At 34.6% G+C, this 21,178-nt stretch overlaps 1 protein-coding gene across 2 annotated transcripts in view; it reads left to right on the forward strand.

The window, feature by feature from the left end:
- Positions 1–16,983, forward strand: part of LOC121408377 (xanthine dehydrogenase/oxidase-like) — a 42,379-nt gene extending 25,396 nt beyond the window's left edge. For both annotated transcript variants that reach the window (XM_041599837.1, XM_041599836.1), the window contains exons 16-33: positions 332–430; positions 696–813; positions 1,493–1,544; positions 2,809–2,932; positions 3,555–3,677; positions 4,075–4,296; positions 4,596–4,726; positions 5,092–5,266; positions 6,105–6,296; positions 7,136–7,284; positions 7,434–7,518; positions 8,370–8,465; positions 8,858–8,986; positions 9,442–9,516; positions 10,213–10,265; positions 12,526–12,706; positions 14,564–14,755; positions 15,727–16,983. In XM_041599837.1, the coding sequence (XP_041455771.1) occupies positions 332–430; positions 696–813; positions 1,493–1,544; positions 2,809–2,932; positions 3,555–3,677; positions 4,075–4,296; positions 4,596–4,726; positions 5,092–5,266; positions 6,105–6,296; positions 7,136–7,284; positions 7,434–7,518; positions 8,370–8,465; positions 8,858–8,986; positions 9,442–9,516; positions 10,213–10,265; positions 12,526–12,706; positions 14,564–14,755; positions 15,727–15,924 (2,394 nt within the window). In that variant the 3' untranslated portion in view covers positions 15,925–16,983. The remainder of the gene's footprint in view (positions 1–331; positions 431–695; positions 814–1,492; positions 1,545–2,808; positions 2,933–3,554; positions 3,678–4,074; positions 4,297–4,595; positions 4,727–5,091; positions 5,267–6,104; positions 6,297–7,135; positions 7,285–7,433; positions 7,519–8,369; positions 8,466–8,857; positions 8,987–9,441; positions 9,517–10,212; positions 10,266–12,525; positions 12,707–14,563; positions 14,756–15,726) is intronic.
- Positions 16,984–21,178: the final 4,195 nt, after the last annotated feature.

The following is a 21,178-nucleotide window of genomic DNA, read 5'->3' on the forward strand; positions in this document are numbered from 1 at the left end:
CAGGTCACATGATCAAGGTCAAAGGTCATGTAAGGTCAGTGAACTTTGGCCATGTTGGGTTTTTTTGTTGAATAACCATCATATCTCTGTAAGTTTATTGGTCTAGTTCATAAAAAGTGGACATAAGAGTAACCATGTATCACTGAACATCTTGTGCGAGTTAGAGTAGTATTCAAAGTCAGCACTGCTGCTATATTGAACCGCATGATGCAGGTGAGACGGCCAAAGGCATTCCACTTGTTTATAATAAAGTTATTGGAATATCTACAACATTCTCGATCAATAATAATTTTCTGTATTTATGAAAGTTTTACAATATTTCTCTGTCCAGATTCTAGAGCAGACAACTGCTCTTGGTGTTCCTCTCAATGATGCTAGTCTTCTCACCAGCCTCTCTGAGGGATCATTCTGTAGTGCTCAAGTATTTCAGGTGAATGATGCTCAATTTTCCTTGGTGAAATGGTAATGTGCCTGTGTTCCCTCACTTTGATGCTAAAAAACTGTGCATTACATTTCATCTATGCATACATGTATTTATGAGGCAATTCAAGTACTGACAGCTTTCATTGTGGAAAGATGCCATAGAAATGCCAAATTGTATGTGTTTTAACTCTTGATTCTTTATGTCATTATTCATGTTTCAATTGGATAACAAATTCTTGTTTATATTGGAATACAATGGAATTATATTTCAGCCCCCACCCGAGAGTCAGCCAGATATTGATCCTGTAGGACGCCCTCTAGTCAACCTGTCGGCGTTTGAACAGTGCTCTGGAGAGGCTGTCTACACAGATGATATCCCACCGATAGAAGGTAAACTGTTATCCGTTGTCTGTGAAGGTCCCAGGGGGATAGCACTGTACAACAGGGCCCATTTCATAAAACTTATAATATCAAACAAATTGCCAATAGCAGTGAAAAGCTATACTAATATTGTCTAATTCTATAGGCTGATATCAAACTTGTTATAGAAATTGTGCTTTTGTTATTAAAACAAATCTTTATAAGACTGGAACTTTATGTGACAAATGTTTTTGTAAAAACAAACAAACACTGCAGATCTCTTGTAATACAAGTACACATTGCTACGTTGTGCTATTGCTGAAGGAGAAATAATGTTTTCTCAACCAATTTATAGGGTTTTGAGGCCCTCAAATTATTCTGTAGATGTTTATAAAGTTGGTATGGTTGATACAATACTTTCTTTACCCCTAAAAGAGCTGGGATATTTGGACCCATCTATGATATTGTCTTTGAAACTTAAAGTTGCTGTATGACTATTCTTGATAATAGATCTTTCTCATGAGAGAAAACTTAAAGGAAAATGGAGCTTCCAGTAAGAAAGTATTTCTTTAGAAACTATAATGAAAATTCTTTGAATGAGTAATGAGTAATGACTAATTGTTTTGACAAGGTTACTGGCACAATTTGTTTATATAGGCTAATTGAGATTGAAGATATAATGTTTTTATTTATTTTTATTTTTCCGAAGGTGAACTGTGTCTTGTTCCTGTACTAAGTAATCGACCCCATGCTAAGATCATGTAAGTCAGCTGCATGTTAGCAATAATATTGTAACAATAATGATAATGAATATTGTTTAAAGTATCCTTCACCAGAAATATCAATGAAGTGCTCTGCAATGTTTCAGCATATTAACCCTGGTTTTAGCAGTCCAACTATTTTCATTGTATCAAGGATTTCATTTGTCACTTTTAAATGGAGAAATCGCATGTCAGATCATTTATAGAAATTCAGGAAAAACATTTTTCTCATGAACGTCATTATAAACTTTGTCAAGGCATTGATTCAAAACCATGTTGATTTTTTATTTATCATTTATTACGAAATAAAAAATCACGTCTTTCTTACTTTACATCTGATTTTGATGGAACTTTCACCATTGCATTTGTTTAAGTTTTCTCTTTTTATTTACAGCATGTTCAAGAATAATGCTAAGGGCACTCTTAATGAGTACAATGTGAAAATTACCAAATTACATTGTATATCATACAAATAATGCACATAAGCGCGTGCATGCAGGGCCAAATCGTGAATGATGTGCGAGAAGAGCCAACGGATATACCGCACCGAGGTCCGCAGGACCGAGCGCGGTATATCCATTTGGCGAGTCAAGCACAGAGGTCATTTAGGTCCTCTATGCACAAGAATGCGTGCATTGTTTGTTTTATACAATAGGTCATACCCAAGTCCTAGAAATCTTTGAAGATTTACGCCCATGGCTGAATGCGAATAGATATACTTTGCACCACTTGAATAGATGAAGCAAATCTTTTTAACTGAACCCGACTACACATTCTACTTAATATGAAACTTGAATGGAGAGATTTCCTGATGTTTAATGAAGAATGCTCATGTCTTTGTGATAATTGGACTAGGGGGGTGTTTCACAAAGATTTAAGTATGACTTAGGTCGCACTTAAAGGTCGACGCGTACATGATATGCAACGCGCAATCTTATTGATCAATACGCAGTAGTGCGCGTCCTCTTGGCATGATCTGACCAATGCTGTCATGCCTTTTATACTGCGCGCAACTAGACATTTAAGTGCGACTCTAAGTCATACTTAAATCTTTGTGAAACACCCCCCATATCACATAAAATTTCATTCAGTTGTAGAAAATTAGTTGTAGTTTACAGGTGTAAAGATATAAACAATGTAATAATGTTGTAATTCTAATATCATACCAATCTAGAGTGCCATTAGCATTTTTGTGGGACATGCTGTAAATCATCTCTGTGTTGAAGTGGACTTGACTATGATGATTTTTATGTTCCTCATTCAGATCTATTGATCCTTCAGAAGCCTTAGCTGTGGTAGGGGTTGTCCAATTTGTATCACACACAGATGTGCCTGGAGTCAATGGTCAAATACTAGATCCTACTGAAGAAGTATTTGTCTCTAAAACAGTAAGATTTTTCACTCATTGGTAGAGGTTTGATATATTTGTACTTTGTTTATCATGATGGTACTATCAATACGGGTCGTGTGGTCCAGTGGTTTGAGCATTGGACTCATAATCGCAAGGTTGTGAGTTCGAATCCCAACTCTGCCATTGTCTCCACTTTGATAAAAAGGCCCAAGAGTGATATCTGTCATCTATTATGTCAGCCACTATGGCTGATTAACCTAGACGTAAAATGTTTCCAAGGTAATTGGTTATATACCAGCTTGTCGTTTACCAGCAAAAAATGCTGTCCTGCCGAGTTCCTACGGGAGTTACCACAACAGAAACAGAATATAATGTCTGACCTAGAGTATCTCCACTGGATGTATACATATAGAGTATGAGCTATGATAGCTAACCCACCTTGCCATGATGAATTCAAATTCAAAAGCCCTGCCCCCCCCCATGTTTACTCGTATTGAATGCCATAGTGACAATGCTGATTGTCAGAATGATTGTAACTTCCTGTTACTGAGCATTTGATAAAAGTATACATGAGATTTCTATTATGTGTGCCTACCTATATATAATCTATGTTGATCTTAGGCCAGATCATGATTGTTTCTATATTCTTATTCATTTAGGTCCAAGCTGTAGGCCAACCCATTGGAGGTATTGTTGCCAGAGATAGGCAAACTGCAACGAGGGCAGCAAAGCTTGTCAGCGTTCACTATGAGGATATTCAGCCTGCTATTATGAACATCGAGGTAAGTTTCATTTTTCAAGCCAATTGGATTATCAACGTAATGCTACAGGAATGTTCAAAATAAATAACACCAACTGCCTGTCGAATTTTGGTCTTATAGTCATTCAAACATGTAATAAAGACATAGGAGCTCACAGTTATTATTTCCATTTTTCCTACAACTTTTCTTTACCAACAATTCTTCCAATGAATATGAGGCGTGATAGCTCACTCTGTAAAGCTGGAGTTTGGATTCCGTTGACCTGGATTTGATACCCACTTGGTGCACTAGCACCCTTTGTAAGACATTTATCCACTTTACCAGGTCCCTCTGGTTGCTTGCTTGCTTACAACAGTCATGCTCTCTTTGCAATCAGGTAAAAAAATCACTACCACCAATACCGTGATTTTCTCTTCAGGATGCCATAGCTCACAGCTCCTACTTCAGTCCTGAGCCAAAGGTGCTGACGAGGGGCGATGTGGACACTGCCCTCGATGAAGCGCCTCACAACTTAGATGGAGATTTCCGCATAGGTAGCCAGGATCATTGTTACATGGAACCAAGAGCCTGCATTGCCAAGCCCCTGGAACGAAATGGGATGGAACTGACAGTGACCACCCAGGCACCTAATAATATACAGGTACAAAGCTCTGGAATACTTGTTGGTAGTGGGTGGTTCCACCAAATAATGTTCAAGTAGCAAAGGTCTAATGATATTGATAGTGGGTGATTCCACCTAATATACAGGTGCAAAGCTCTAGAATATATGTTTTGATAGTAGGTGATTCCACCTAATAATGTACGGTACAAGGACTGTATTTAAATTTATGATTTTGTGTGATGAGAAACCCATGATCCAGGAAGGTGTGTTGAGAAATCTATGCACCCATGTGAAAATGTACAGTGTATAAAAATTTCTTTCCTACTCTTCCTTTTCAGATGAATATTGCCCACTGTCTTGGCATAGATGCAAACAAAGTAGTGTGTAAATTGAAGCGTCTAGGAGGAGCATTTGGTGGAAAGGATGGCAGGCATCAGTTTGCTATGATTACAGCTGTTTCAGCTAATAAGTAAGATAATTTATAGGATCATGTAAAAAAAAATATGATTAGTGCTAGGGCCTCATCGGACAAACATGTTAAATAAGATCTCAAAGTTATATGCGTTTTCCAAGTTCAGGCTTCTGATTTGTTGAAAATCAAGTTGCAAGTGATATTGCAACCAATTGCTGGCAATGATATCATATTGGAGAAGAAATTCTCTCTAAATGATTGGTGAAAATTCAAAATAGGATTATAATGCTCATACAAATTAAGATATGGAAATGTCTGAAATGATCGGAAATTAACTCTTTGTGATGATAAAGAGATACAAGAAAAGATATTAAAATACCATCCATACTTTCCATTTTATCAAATCCACGGAATGTTTCCAGGGTCCGTAAGCCTGTCAGGTTGTGCCTATCAAGATTGGATGACACCATCATGAGAGGGTTTAGGAGCCCTTTTCTTGCCAAGTACAAGGTTGGCTTTGATGATGAAGGAAGAATCGTGGCTCTGGATGTTAAGCTTTATTGTGATAGCGGATGGAGCCAAGACCTTTCACCCTTTGTAAGTACGTCCTTCAAGGGAAAGCAAACAGACCAGTACTGCATAGGGTGGCACAGTGGCTGCCGGCCCACGATCAGTTGGGCAAAGCAAATTTTTGGAGTATTTCATTTTATGTCTATTTCAAACAATGAAATATGGATTTTTATTTTCATATTGTATTTCATTGACTCTTTGTTATTAATAGCTAGCCTTAAAATGTACCTTTTCACATGACTATAACTAATACAGAGAATAAAGCAGCCTATGAAATAGAGGAGCAAAATAACTGCAATTCATTATCATAAAACAGAATTTTAAAAAAAAATGCATGTCCTTGCTCGCTTTCTTATGAACGATAACTGAAACACAAGGCCCAAAGCTGTTTTCAGGAAGAATAATGTAAAATTACTCTAAAACAAGTTAGTGTTAAGGCATCTTTCAAGTTTTGGTATCCCCCAAAAGTGTCTCCCATTTTTTCCAGATTATTACTACATGATATGAATGTGTGTCCTAAAAACCAGCGTGGTGTGGATGATATGAAATAAAGACATGTTTTAGTGTGGCTTTTTAAAGTATTGTATATGAAAATCTATTTTGATTAGATGTCTTTATCTCTAACCCTTCAACTATACACGTAATTGCCTTGATTTTAATCTGGTTTTCATGATAGTGACTCTAACCTGGTTAGACTTTGAACATGATTTGTTGAATGAGTGTACATGTCTAGAAGATCACCTGACCTATTGACCATTGCAAGGAAAATAGTATCCAAAGACGAAGAATCCCCTTCCTCTCCTCCTCCTTGGGCTGTTACTTTTTTTTATTTCTTTTTTTTCTCACTCTTTTTAATCCTCTTTAGATTCTTACCCGAGCAATGCTTCATTTGGACAGTGCATATTCCCTGAAGCACTGCCGAATCAGCGGTTATCTGTGCAAGACAAATAATCCTTCTTACACATCAATGAGAGGCTTTGGTTTACCGCAGGCCACAATGACCATGGAACATGTTTTGTCAGAAGTGGGACTAGCACGAAACATTCCCCAGCTACAGGTATCTACTCCATTCTCATGAAAATCAATGTTTATTCTTTATGCTTTTTTCAGAATTATCTTTTCTGCAATGTTTTTGTCAATAATTTCTGTATAAATAAAATGTGGCTGCCATGTGAGAGATTTTTGTTTGTTGTTGTAAATCTACTACTAAAACCTTAAAGTTATGTGAAAAATATGAATAAATATTTATCTAAATCTTAATGGTTTATTTGATCCTTCAGGGCATCTTGTTTGTTTTATGTAAAAAAAATCATTTTCTGGGTTTTTTTTATATCACTTTTAAACTTCAATAAAATGAATTTCTTTCCTGTTAATGATTGGGTTGTTTTTTATAATATGGCTAATCCAACATTGCGAAAGTTGTCATTTTTTAGCTTGACCATTGATGCTTATTAAACATAATCGAAGCTGTGGATGTAGCAACTTTATATAAATGTGTTAAAGAAAACATGAAAGGTGTCAGTTTGCCATTTATTGGTGTTTTTACATGTAAGAGATATCAATAAATTCTTTGCTTCTACATATCCTGTATTTCTAAACCAAAGTTTCATTAGGTGATTGAGCATTATTTTGCTTGTGTAGCCCCAAAACTCTGGAATATGTTACCTCTGAAGTCGGGGAAAGCACCAATGGTTAACAATTTAAAATTGAAAATTTAAACACATCCATGTAAGGATTAATAAGCATAGCATATTAGGAGCTCTGGAGTAGCACAATAGAATATGTAGGGTTATTTTTAATTTTCTTAGCTGTATGAACATACCATTTATTTATTCAATTTATTAACCAGCATTCTCACCTTTTTTCATTAACCCTTATGACCTATTTTTTTTTCAGGTTCGTGAGATTAACTTAAAGAGTGATGGGGAAGCGATGTACGAAGGCCAGGCTCCACTAAACATGGCAATCATTAAGAATTGTTGGACGAAATGCCTCGAGCAGAGTAAATATGAGGAGAGACTGCAGGAGATTGAGAGGTTTAATAAGTGAGTTTGCCTGCTATGTCAGTTGTCAAATTAAATACAATGAATCTCAAATACATATTTGATCTCCTATTCAGTTGATATGAAATAATTTTATACCCTTTTTTGAAACAGAGCAATATTTTGTCTGTTATTCTTGTTTTTTAATGCAGGAGCAATCGATGGAAGAAGCAGGGTATAGCAATTATCCCCATGATATATGGGACTGGCTTCTCTGATTGGACGCCTATGAACCAGGTATGGGAGATTACAACTTCAATGATCTTTAAGTCAATCTATTTCAGAAAGATTTAAATAAATTCAAACAATTTAATTCTAATTTTTAGGATGAACACAGACTCAATGAATTGCCCTATGATCTTATCATTTGCCCACATCAGATTGCAAACTGATGGTAGACCAAATGAGTGAAGGTACATTGGTTTCGTTCAATATTAATACCATCATATCACAAAAGCTGTCATCACCATCTCATTTATTGTATTCATCACCACCAACTATCACCATTAACATCGATGTCATCATCACCATTATTATCATCCTTGTCATCATCATCACTGTTACTTCTGTTACTTCCACCATCATCACCATCATCATAATCATCACCAGCATGGTTATCACTGTAATTATCACCATTGTCATGATCATCATCATCACCATCATTATTATCATCTTTTTCATCATCAACATCATCATCACCATCATCATCAACAACATCATCATCACCATCATCATTGTCATCATCACCATTATCATTATCGCCAACGTCATCATTACCATCATAATCACTATCACGATCATTGTCAGTATTGCCAACATCATAATCATTTTCGCTATCACCATTTTTATCATCATTTTTGTCAACATTATTATCTTCTTCATAATCATAATCATCATCATCTTTCAAATCGCCATCGGCATCATATTCACCTTTATTCATCCAGCAATACTTTTCAGTGAACTAATGCCTCTTGTCAAGAGTGACATCGCCCATGTTGCAACCAAGTGACAGAAAATAGACATCAAAGATATAAAATGAAGACATTAATAATCCCTAGTGAATAATCTTTGGTTCTTTCTACTCCTAGGGAGCAGCTCTGGTAAACATCTATACTGATGGCTCCGTTCTTGTTCATCATGGTGGGGTTGAAATGGGTCAGGGTCTGCACACCAAGATCATTCAGGTAAAGATGCTTTGCCAAGTCATGTACACACCATTAGGTTTAATATTGCGATAAGTGATTGGTTGAATTGGAAGCCAATATGGGGTTATAGGGTTGATTTTGTGTCAGATGGACCTTAAAACAAAACAATTTTCTATTTGGACTAAATACTTAGAGCCATTTTTAATGGTGTTGCTACTTCTACTGCGACTGCTGCTGCAGCAGCTTTTTTTTGTAGTACTACAACTATTCCTACTCATGACAATGATAACTTAGAGCCGTTTCTGATAGTACTACTGCTACAACAACTACCACCACTCCTGCTGCTTCCAGAATGCATCAAATACATCTGTCTCCTTATCCAGTTGTTGAATAATGTTGATGTGTTAACCAGTTATCTGTATTATTTTTAGATTGCTAGTAGAGTTCTCAGTCGACCTGTGGAGAAGATACACACCTCTGATACCTCAACAGATCGTGTCCCGAATGCGACCGTAACTTCAGGTAGCCTTGGGACAGAGCTCTTTGGAGGGGCTGTTAAGGTAAGCTTCACGGTGTTTGTGTTGACTAAAGTTTCTGTCTCCTAATGTTTGTGTTCCAATAGAACTAATAGAAAACATAATAATGATTTTTATTGTAAAAATTATAATTATAAAAGTTATCATAATGATAACATTAATAATAAAAATAATGTTTACTTTCATTTATCATACTTAATTAGAACAGAGACTTGTACATTCTAAAAAAAATTATTCAGATGAATCGTTATTCATTATATGGATGAATTCGAAAATGAATATACTTGGAAATTGTAAGTTTATTTTTAAGATTTATGTTTAATTCATATAAATATTCACCTTCAATTATGCTTTTCAGAATGCATCAAACATATCTACTTATCTCAGTTTTCACACATTTAGTATAAAGGCCATAAAGAATCCTGATTATTTTCCTTTTATTCAATATCCATGTATAATTGAATCTTCATATTCAACAGAATGCTTGTGAAACCCTTATTGAACGATTGAAGCCATTCAAGGATGCCAACCCATCAGGAGCCTGGGAGCAATGGGTAAGCTAATATCTTTCAGACAAGTATTTTTAAAGAGCTAATGGCATTTATTCTTAACTTCAGGTTAATTTAAACTCTGCATTTAATTTCTTATTGTGACTTAAAATATCTGAACTGCGGAGGTTCAATTTACCAGCATATTTGGAGTTCAATTCCATAGTGACTGTCTAAAAAACATAACCAAAATAGTTTTTTCACCATCTAAGGATTGGGGAAAACCCCAGAAAATACATTGTAATGAAAATTTCTCATTTCATTTTCTTGTTCTTATAATTTGACCAGAGTGTAAGACCATGGCCTTAGTTAAACTTTACTGAAAACTGAAATAATCTGACTGAAAATACAAGAAAGTTACACCATTTTAGAAAGATGTAATCACCCTGAAAGTTGGAATTCATAGTTTTCTCTATTGCAGGGATACCAATAGATCTCTTTTTTTTTGCAGTAGTATATTTTTATATATGAAAATGTGGGTCGGGGTAAAAAGTTTTTCCCAGATTGTTACAACTTTCTCTTTTGGTTCTACATGGAAAAAAAAATAGTAAAAGAAGAAAATGTATACTGTAAATTGCACTTTTTTCATGGTTTTACGTGCATATAAATGTCAAAATGTCTGTTATTCATTTTACAATATACAGTTGTGTATGGGTTTCTAGACAATATTTTATAATCAAACCTAATTTATTTTTCATTCAGGTATTTGCTGCTTATTGTGCCAAAGTCAGTCTTTCTGCTACTGGATTCCATAGGTAAGAATTAGTTCTTATATAAACCAAGGCTCGACATTAGCGGTGGCCCGGGGCCACCAAAAATTCATCTCGGGCAACCATTATTGAAAAAATGTTAAGTTTTGGTGGCCCGAATCGGGCAACCAATAATTTTCAAAGTAGCGCAATTTTTCTCCCGATTTTGCATGCATTTATCAACCTTCTACAGTTAAAATTGCAAGCCAATTCGTCATGCGCCTTTTTTGTTAATCTACACACAAAGATTGCATAGTCATGACAGTATGTAGGCCTACTGCTAGCATACAGTAACTATTATTCAGCCGGCCGTGCCGGCTGTCTGGCTGAGCTTTGCATGCATGAAACCACTGCAGCTAGCTAGCTAGTGCGCGAGCAGACTATTCAGACTTGGAGCTGGATACGAAATGTTACTGCTAAGAAATCTTCCCCAGAACTTTGGAAATCTACGTCAAAGTCACATTTTACACCAATGAAATGCCCTTCTACAGTCCATATTACTGAAACCTGATTAATTGCAAGCATTAAAAGGAGGAATTATGACCTCTCTTTTGACTCAAAAAGACCGATTTCCAAATGCATTAATACACATAGGTGAGTACATCACAGTCCCATATGTGCATTTGTATGTATGTTGATATTTGGTTTATTTCGAAGCTGTGTCTCTTCGAGCCAAAAATAAATAGGCCGCTCTTTCTTTCTTGTTTACAAATGACTTCTTAAACCACTCTTAAGGAAGTAAATACTTTGGGAAGGCATTTCATTGATATGACATGTGAATTTTTTCCATCATTTTGTCAAATATAGGGAAGGAATTTTCTCACTGTTTTTTCCAGATAACTTTTGCCATTTTATTTTTTTCTTTCATTTTTTTACAGTGATTAAACCATTTATACCCCTTCCCATTGAAAATGCCTGATTAAAGAACATGTTTCTACTGAATAATAATAATTTTCCCCATTTTTTGATAATTTTGTTTTTTATTTATTTTTTTGTTAAATTTTCTTTTGTTTTTTCTCAATTTTTTTTTATGACCTGTTCTTTGTTTTTTCTTTCTTCATTTTTTCTTTTGTTTTATTTCACTTAACGTATTCATTTTTACAATTTTTGTTTTCTTTTTTCAATATACTATTCTAAAAATTATTTTTGTTTATTTCCCCCTTTTACACATTGTTCTAATTCTGCAGCATGTGATTTTCTCCTGCTATAATATGCTGGAAAAGAGAAAATAAACTGGATTTGGGGCCTGCATAATCTAGGTTTTACAATCAAAAAGGAAGAAAGGAAAAATCATTGTTTTGTAAATCTATCTGAGTTTGCACTATTTATTTACTTTACCATTATGAGTATGTGTCTATACGGAGATTAAAAATCTACACAACCTAGGAACAATACAATTCTTTTTTTCTCTTTCAATCATTTCATATTTACAATGATAGAACAATTTATATATTACCACAAAATAAGCAAAGTAAAATAACAGCAAGCACGATTTACATACAAGATGTACAAAGAATAGTGGTACGTGTTAGTGATTGCAGAATATTTCAGTTTGTTTTATTCATTTTTAATGAAATGTTTTTCTTTATATTTTTCGGGCCACCAAACTTTATTAGTGGGCCACCAAAAAAAATTATTTGAAGGTTTTGGTGGCCTGAACGGGCCACCACCATAAAAAGTTAATGTGGAGCCTTGTATAAACCATTGTTCTCATCTACCTCATCAAAACCGAATTGATAACATTTGCATTATATAAATCAAAGCAAAAAGATGCCTGGGGGGAAAAAGAAACAAGTGAATAGGAGATTCAGATTGTGGCCCAAAATTTGAATGTATACATTCAGTATCAAATAAAAGATTTTGTTTTAATCACATTCATGAATCACAATGTAGGGTATCTGTACTCATTTTAAAGATGATGAATAATTTATTGAAAATTGGCCAGAAAGGTGAGAGATAAAAGAATTTTGTTTAAAAAAAAATGCATAATTTATTATGCATTTATAACAAATTATATCAGAAATCTGACCATGTAGTCGGAATATAATTATTATTGCTTCATAAGTACCCTTAATATTCTGTTTTAACATAATACTCTGTCATTTGTACATCTAGCCTTGCCCAAGGCCCTATACAGGATTGGTTGTGAATGAGTGAATGAGAGTGGGCATACAATTCTAGATTGCATGTATATTACTAGTATACATTTATTGCCTATTTCTGTTCAAATTTCAATTTTGTGCTTTAAATTTTTACCTGCTCCTAGACTGGAAGGTATGGATTGGGACTGGCAAACCAAGAAGGGGAATCCTTACGCTTACGACACATACGGGGTGGGCGTGTCACAGGTTGAGATAGATTGCCTTACCGGTGAGCACAGTCTTCTTCGTACAGACCTCGTGCTCGAGATTGGAAAGAGCATCAATCCTGCTCTCAATATCGGACAGGTAAATACTGCTGAAATAAAACAATCCTGTTTATCAAAATCAAGCGAATAGAAAAGGGAAGTGGTGTTTTTGTCTCACCTGCGAAGCAAAGTGAGACTATAGGCGCCGCTTTTCCGACGGCGGCGGCGTCAACATCAAATCTTAACCTGAGGTTAAGTTTTTGAAATGATGTCATAACTTAGAAAGTATATGGACCTAGTTAATAAAACTTGGCCATAAGGTTAATCAAGTATTACTGAACATCCTATTAGAGTTTCATGTCACATGACCAAGGTCAAAGGTCATTTAGGGTCAATGAACTTAGACCATGTTGGAGGATTCAACATCAAAATCTTAACCTGAGGTTAAGTTTTTGAAATGTCATCATAACTTAGAAAATATATGGACCTAGTTCATGAAACTTGGACATAAGGTTAATCAAGTATCACTGAACATCCTGCATGAGTTTCACGTCACATGACCAAGATCAAAGTCATTAAGGGTCAATGAACTTTGGCCGATTTGGGGATATCTGTTGAATTCCCATCTTAACTTTGAAAGTTTATGGATCTGATTCATGAAACTTGGACATAATAGTAATCAAGCATCACTGAAAATTTTGTGCAAGTTTCAGGTCTCATGATCAAGGTCAAAGGTCAATGAACTTTGGCCGAATTGGGTGTATCTGTTGAATTACCATCATAACTTTGAAAGTTTATTGGTCTAGTTCATTAAACTTGGACATTAGAGTAATCAAGTATCACTGAACATCCTGTGCGCGTTTCAGGTCACATGACCAAGGTCAAAGGTCAATGAACTTTGGCCGAATTGGGTGTATCTGTTGAATTACCATCATAACTTTAAAAGTTTATGGATCTGATTCATGAAACTTGTACATAAGAGTAATCAAGTATCACTGAACATCCTGTTCGAGTTTCAGGTCACATGATCAACGTCAAAGGTCATGTAAGGTCAATGAACTTTGGCCATGTTGGGGTTTTTTGTTGAATAACCATCATATCTCTGTAAGTTTATTGGTCTAGTTCATAAAAAGTGGACATAAGAGTAACCATGTATCACTGAACATCTTGTGCGAGTTAGAGTAGTATTCAAAGTCAGCACTGCTGCTGTATTGAACCGCGTGATGCAGGTGAGACGGCCAGAGGCATTCCACTTGTTTTAGGAAGGTGGTCTTTACGGACTTGCTTCATAACACAATGCATAGTGATTGATGGCCTAATTTTTATGATGATTGCATCAACTATCGTGTATGATCAATTGTAAGCAGCCTTCTGTTGATTGCTAAGCTTTATGTTACAGGGTTCAGGTTTCCTAAAAGGAAACCAAAACCCAAGAAGAGAAGCAATCTTATTTGAAAGAGTAAAATGAGAGGAACAATTTAAAACAAGTTTCATCAAAATCAGTTGTGAAATAAGCAAGATATGGACATTTATATAGTCTTCTTGTTCTTTCTATGGGGATCCTCAAATGGGCAATGGTGAAAATTTGAAAATTTACTCTTTCCAAGATTGCTTCTCTTTGGTTTTGGTGTCCTTTAATGACATGCTTGAATTAGGAATGGTATTCATGGTAATCAGAGAAAAGTATACCTATATAGCATAACAATAATACAGCTCCTTACCTTCACCACTATCTGTTAATCTGTGTGCTAAACTTTACACTTATAAAGCAGACAACACCTGCTCTGCCCAGAGAAATTTTTATCATCTTCATTGTAATCATTATCATCATTATTAGTGTAGTAGTATTTATTAGTATTTATCATTTTCATTAGTGTTGTTGTCATTATCACATTGTTGTGATGCCGGTTCACATATACTGAGAAGTATGGCCTCATATAAATGATTTTGATCACAGATTGAAGGAGGCTTCATCCAAGCATATGGATACTTCACCATGGAACAGGTTAAGATGTCTAGAGAGGGCGCCCTACTCACCCAAGCTCCGCAGACCTATAAGATCCCCTTGGCATCAGACATACCTCCTGAATTTAATGTGACGTTGCTGAGGGAAGGCTTGGATAATATCAACACGGTGTACTCATCAAAGGTCAGTATCATCAAAGATCTTTCCTTTATATTTTTGAGGGAATCCAAAGGTGAACTGTAGTTTTCAGAGAAAGGGGAATTGATAAAATATTTTGCTTTTAATTGTAATTAAAAAGACATTTATTGTACAAAAGATCCACATTCATGTCGTTGAAAGATTGCTTCTGGCAACTGGCATCATGTTTTGGAGAATGAGGACCAGGAAGTTTTCAAAGTATTTTACACTAGGGTCCCGTCTTGCAAACAGTTGCGATTGATCCAATCAACTGCAGCTATGGAAAGCCATCAACATCCAAAATGCATGTTTGTTCAAAATAGTGTGTAGATCTGATGTATGATCATGCATTCATTGTTGTCTTGAAAATTCAATGTGCTTATCTTTGCTTACAAAGGATATCATGTGGACTTCACGTAGAAAAAATTATGACATTGATGGATTTCCATATAGTTCAGGTTAATCGGATCAATCGTAACTCTAGATGAGGCCCTGATTATTTTGTGGTCCCATTGATATTCTTGCTTCAGTGTGCCGTAGTGTACAATTACTTTGAAGAATAGATGGAATGAACTATCACTTATTATTTATTTGGCTATAAAAAAACATACAAAAATTGTACAATGTAATTACAAAAATACAATTTGAAATAGGTTTCTGTGGGTGTCTGGACTTTTGGCAACCTCCTTCAGATAATCATCCAAGAATAACTCCCACTAGAAATGAATTATTTTCAAAAATGATAGCATATACTTTGAAGCACATACATTTCGATAATCTCCCATTATCATACAAGACACCTAGGTTCTGTGGGTGTCTGGACTTTTGGCAATCTCCCTCAGAAAATCACCCGAGAATAATTCCCTCTAGAAATAAATATTGTCAAAAATTAATTCTTATATACTTTGAAGCACATACACTTGTAATTCCTCAAATTCTCTTGATTTATTGCTACTATTTCTTCTTTTCTTACCTAGGCCGTAGGAGAATGTTCTATGGTATTGGCCATCTCCGTGCCCTTTGCCATTAAACATGCCACCACATCAGTGCGACAGGATCTCGGGATGGTGGGTCCATTCACACTCAACTCTCCAGCTACAATAGAAGAAATTAGAATGGCCTGTGGAGGCAGCAAATTGATCAAATGTGAAAGGAGCTCAAATGATGAAGAATGAAGGTGTACAGGTATGAGGGTCCATTCACACTTGACTCTCCAGCTACAATAAAAGAAATTAGAATGGCCGGTGGAGGCAGCACATTGATCAAATGTGAAAGGAGCTCCAATGATGAAGAATAAAGATGTACAGGTATAATGTTTCACAGATTCTATGGACAGGAGAGAAGGTGCGATAGTTCAGTCCGTCGAGCAGGGGATTCAGATTCTGGTGACCCGGGTTCGATTCCCACTTGGTGCACTAGTGCCTGTTGGTGTGGCATCTATCCACATTACTACAAGGTCCCTCGGAGAGGACCTGGTTGCTTGCTTACATGCTTTCTTAGCAGTCAATGTAAACAGCACCACCACTCTTTTCATTGAAGTGAAACAGAAATATGCTGTCACTGTTTACTGTTTTGGCATTAAACTTTCTTGTTCGGTAATCAGGAATATGCTTTAGCCTTACCTCATTATGTACTCTTGAACAACTGTACAACAATATCCGTAGTGTATGTATTTATAATACGAACAGAAGGGTTGAATTGAATCTTCTCTTCATATCATACTCCATTTATATTATGTTTATATATTTATTCATATAAATAATAAGAGTCTGATATTTATGGGAATGTTAGTTTTCTAAAGTATTGTAAATGACCTTGTTTCAAAGGCTTTTGTATTCTTTCACAGTATTGACGTCAGAAAAATACATTTTTTTGCAATTTCCTGTTGGATATAATCCCCCCCCCCAAAAAAAAGAATAATGGGAAAGAATTGGAAAAGAAATAGGCTGTCTTGTTAAACAGCAATTGCTGTGTTAGAAATGCCCTTGTTCTCCCCTTGAGAAGATATGCCATGAATCATTTTGGATGGATAATCATCATAAATGATCATGCAAGATTATTAGCAAACATTATGTGTAATTTTTCTTTTTATGTCCAAACTTTTTTAAACTCACATGGTATGATGAATGATTTTCCATGAAATTTATGAAAGTGGTATTCGTATTACTTTCCGAATTTCAAATTATGATATCAATCTTATTACTGTAATTATATTCATTTATAATAACAATCAGACACAGATTTATATTTCGGTAATTCTCATATTTTAAAATTTATTTTTATATGGATGGATGGGTTTGATACTCAAATTTGATAATAATGCTTTAAAAAAATGTGTGTGAGGGGTAGCCTTAACTTGTAATATGTGTGCTGATAGAACTACAATGGGTACATGTAGTTTCTAGTGGGATGTTACAACATGTCTGTTCATTGTGGTTTGCATGGAATTGTAAAAGGATAGCTTTTCAAAATTATGAAATGAATTGTACTTTGCTATTAAATAATGTAGTGTTAATGTAGAATTATTTTTACACTATACATTCAAGACATTATAAATGGAAAAGAATGAATATATGAATATGATTGAATTATGATGAATCATGAAATATAATTCATGTTTCCAGACCTTTCTGTGATTATTGGAGCATAGCTCGCTGTGCTTCAATTATCAAAATATAAATATTTTACTGAGCAGTGAGATTATATGCTTTCATTGTAATGAATCTAATGGCAACTTATTCAAAATTCGATCAGGCAAAATTCATCCAAAATGAGTTAGTGAAATGAGTCAACACAATTTGAATACAAAGAATTGTACAACAAATGGATATCATCTAATCTTTCTGAAAATATGGGAAATTTTGACCATTGAAGTGTTAAAGAAAGGTCTGAAAATCAACTTTTTTTGTTTTCTTTTAAAGATATAATAATTTGGGTTGAACAAAATGATATAGCAGATATATCTGAAAATAGTATGTTTGAAGGGATGTGTGTGAGAGGCAGTTTTACCTCTGTTTTGTAGAATGTCAATTTTTTGTAAAATATAATGGCTGCCAAATTGTGATATTACTACTCCTGTGTGATTTTTTTTTTTTTGGGGGGGGGGTCGGGCATCTATGTATTAAAATCTATCTATCTACCTGTCTGTCTGTCTGCAGGGGCCGATTGCACGAAAGGGTCTTTGCAAGAACCGTCTTTCGTGTCGCCTATTTATTATGATGCGCCATGTGAAACGCATTTTAAATGAATTACCTGCAAACATATTTTATTCATCCATTAAAGTAAACAAAATCTTTGTTCATAAAATGATATGATATGATATATCATGAAATTGTATACCAATCGATTTAAATGCTAGTTAACAAATTTTATTTGTTTATCATACATTTCAGAAATATCCTGCATACAGCGCATCATAAAAGATGGGTGACACGAAAGACGGTCCTTGGAAAGACCCTTTCGTGCAATCGGCCCCAGGGTTCCCACAGTCATGGAAAATCCTGGAAAAATTTGTGGTCCTGGAAAGTCAGGGAATTTGAAAAATTTGTGAAAAGTCATGGAAAAGTCATGGAATTGCATTTACCTCATGGCTATGGCAGCTTTCCATTTTGTCGTGTCTCACACAGTTCTCTCATACTTAATTATCATACTCTGCTGTGTCTGATTTTGGAAACCGTGCCAGAAAGCAAGTCATGAAAAGCAGCAATTTAGTCATGGAAAAGTCACGGAATTTTGTTTTCAAATTTCTGTGGGAACCCTGTGTCTGTCTTTGGTGCTGATCTTGAGGGTACTCCTTGGTTTTGTCTCGCCTGCATAGCAGAGAGACCATAGGCAACGCTTTTCCGACTCAGTTTGTTTTTCAATCAAACTCTCACAAAGCATACCATCCAAAGGAAATATTCCTTTGCCATTAACAAATAAATTTATAGTTACTTCTAAAGTGCCCCACCCTCTCTTTCTCTGTCCCCCTAATTATACCGCCTTTCTCGTTACCTTTATCTCCCCTCCCAAACTATTACTTTGATTTCCCAACTTTATTTTCCCCCTCCTGCTCTTCCTCCTCTTTCTTTTCTCCTCCTTGTGTTTCCACATTTCTCTCTTTCTTTCACTCTCTCTCTCTCTTGCACAAAATGAAATGAACAAATTTCAAAGATGACAAATCTACTTTTGTCCTGTTCTGCATTTATATTTAATGCAATGTATAGAAACATAAGATTTCACATCAGTTTAGTTCCCATATCATTAATTAATTTGCTTCAATTTTGCTTCATTTCATGTTCGTTATGTTTTCTTTTCTTAGTTTGATTAAATATTTTTGTATTGAATGAAGAATAATTGAAATTGAAAAAAAAGCTTTCAAGAAAGATCATGATTGTCACTATAAGTAACAGACAAATGTACTCATGCATTACAGTTTAAAAGAACCAAGTTTGATTTATTTTAATCAACCATTCGCAATTTGCTTAAACATTACACTGGTATAAACGTATATGTACTTTGTTCAAGTCAAGGGAAAATGTATTATCACTCCTTTGAATATGTTTGTTGCATAATACATCATATACTACAAGTCATATACTACATTTTATAGAGAATAAAACAATTTGAAGAAATTGGAATGGGGCTTTATAAAAAAAGAACGCTTATCAGATTGGTGGATATTGTTATTCATGGGGGGGTCAAATTTGTAATTTGCAACTGGTTTTTCTTTGTGATCATTAAGAATTTAAAAAAAAATTCTTCGGCTCTTGTTCCCTTTGTACATGTATATGAAATAAAACCAACTGAATTAATGGACAAAAATGAATCTAATTCCGGAAAAATAAAAGATAAATGTCAGTATGTCAATTCAATTCTGTCACTGCCATAATGAATGAAATACTTGAGAATACTGATCAATTTTTTTTTATTATACGTTATCGTCCCATATAATTAATCAATGTATGATATTATAATACTGCTGTGATGTACATTCAACAACTGTACGTTCATCGTTGAGAGCAACATGTGCAAATTAACTTAAATGTCTTTGATACAACCATTCAGAATTTAGAACCTGGAAATCATCGATTCATTTCAGCTTCTGTTTTGCTTTTCATGATTTTGACCTCTGTGATTCTCGCATTTGTTCTTAAGACAAAAACTATATATATTTTGAGCATGTCTGTATATTCTGTGCCATCTTGAGGTATTTTTAGTATGAAACAGTGCTTCTTAGATACAATAGAAACTAGCTTCTTTATGCTTTTAATTGTGAAATTCCAATTAGGCAGATTACGGCATGCTCCCGTTTTGTATAAAGACAGTAGAAAAATTGAACCATCCTGCTGAAAAAGTTTGTCACATTTCATAAGGCAACATATAATTGTCCTAAATACATTATATACATTCAGTAAAATAATGAACAAGTATAAATAAGAGGTTTATGAAAAGCTGAACAAAAAATGTACAATCAGTAAACTTTTGACATAAACTTAAAAACTATTTACAAGATACAAAAATTAACATTTATACATCTTGAGAGTTTAAATTTGGAACATGGAACCCTATTTCAGCATTAATTGTTTCTTTACACTTATATATCAATAGTTATTTCATTAAAAAAAGACAAAGGACCTTTGAGCTATATTATTTAAATAGCTAGACTAAGAACTGTAAATTACTAAGTGAACAAAATATTAGATCGTATCACATCTATAAAATGATTTACTTTGATGTTGAAAGCTCATAGGTCTATGACAAAATAGTTAATTATCAACAAGGAACAAATTGCTTGAATGCTTATGATCCTTTCTCAATATGAATATGACCTTCCATAATTTGCCTTGGTATTTTAATCTTCTGTGGTGTGTTTTTCCATATTTTTAAACGTCTCATTGCTCTTTTTCTTTGTCTAACCAATTTTTTCCCTTCTGATTTTGATCACATCCAATTTCTATTATCCTCCTTATCCAATCCCCTCCATGCTCACATTCATAGAAAACTATCGCCTCTTTTGCAGCAATTAAACACTTACATTAACACTAAAAAAATTTACCATATTTTACTTCAGAGAAGCCTGAATTTTCCCAGCCCAATTTTGAGGTATTTTCACTATTAAATTTAGTCTTTTGTAAGTTTTATGCTCTTTTCACGATAAAATTGGGCTGGAAGAATCACAGTTTCTTGTAAATATATGAAATTTTTTTTTACAGTGAAGATTATAAAGTACTGATATTTTAAATACAGCATCCATGTTCTTTATCCTAAAATCATAGTAATAATAAACATGTATATACAAAAAAATTATGATTTAAGATTAGTAAACAGCATAGCAACAAATCAAAATCATTGACATTATAAATTGATATGAAAACACAATCGTCCCAAACCAGATAATGACCATATCGTGATAAAGAAGACAGTCAAATTCACCTGCCCTGAAATATT

Source organism: Lytechinus variegatus, chromosome 2 (assembly GCF_018143015.1).
Source record: "Lytechinus variegatus isolate NC3 chromosome 2, Lvar_3.0, whole genome shotgun sequence".
Taxonomy (NCBI): domain Eukaryota; kingdom Metazoa; phylum Echinodermata; class Echinoidea; order Temnopleuroida; family Toxopneustidae; genus Lytechinus; species Lytechinus variegatus.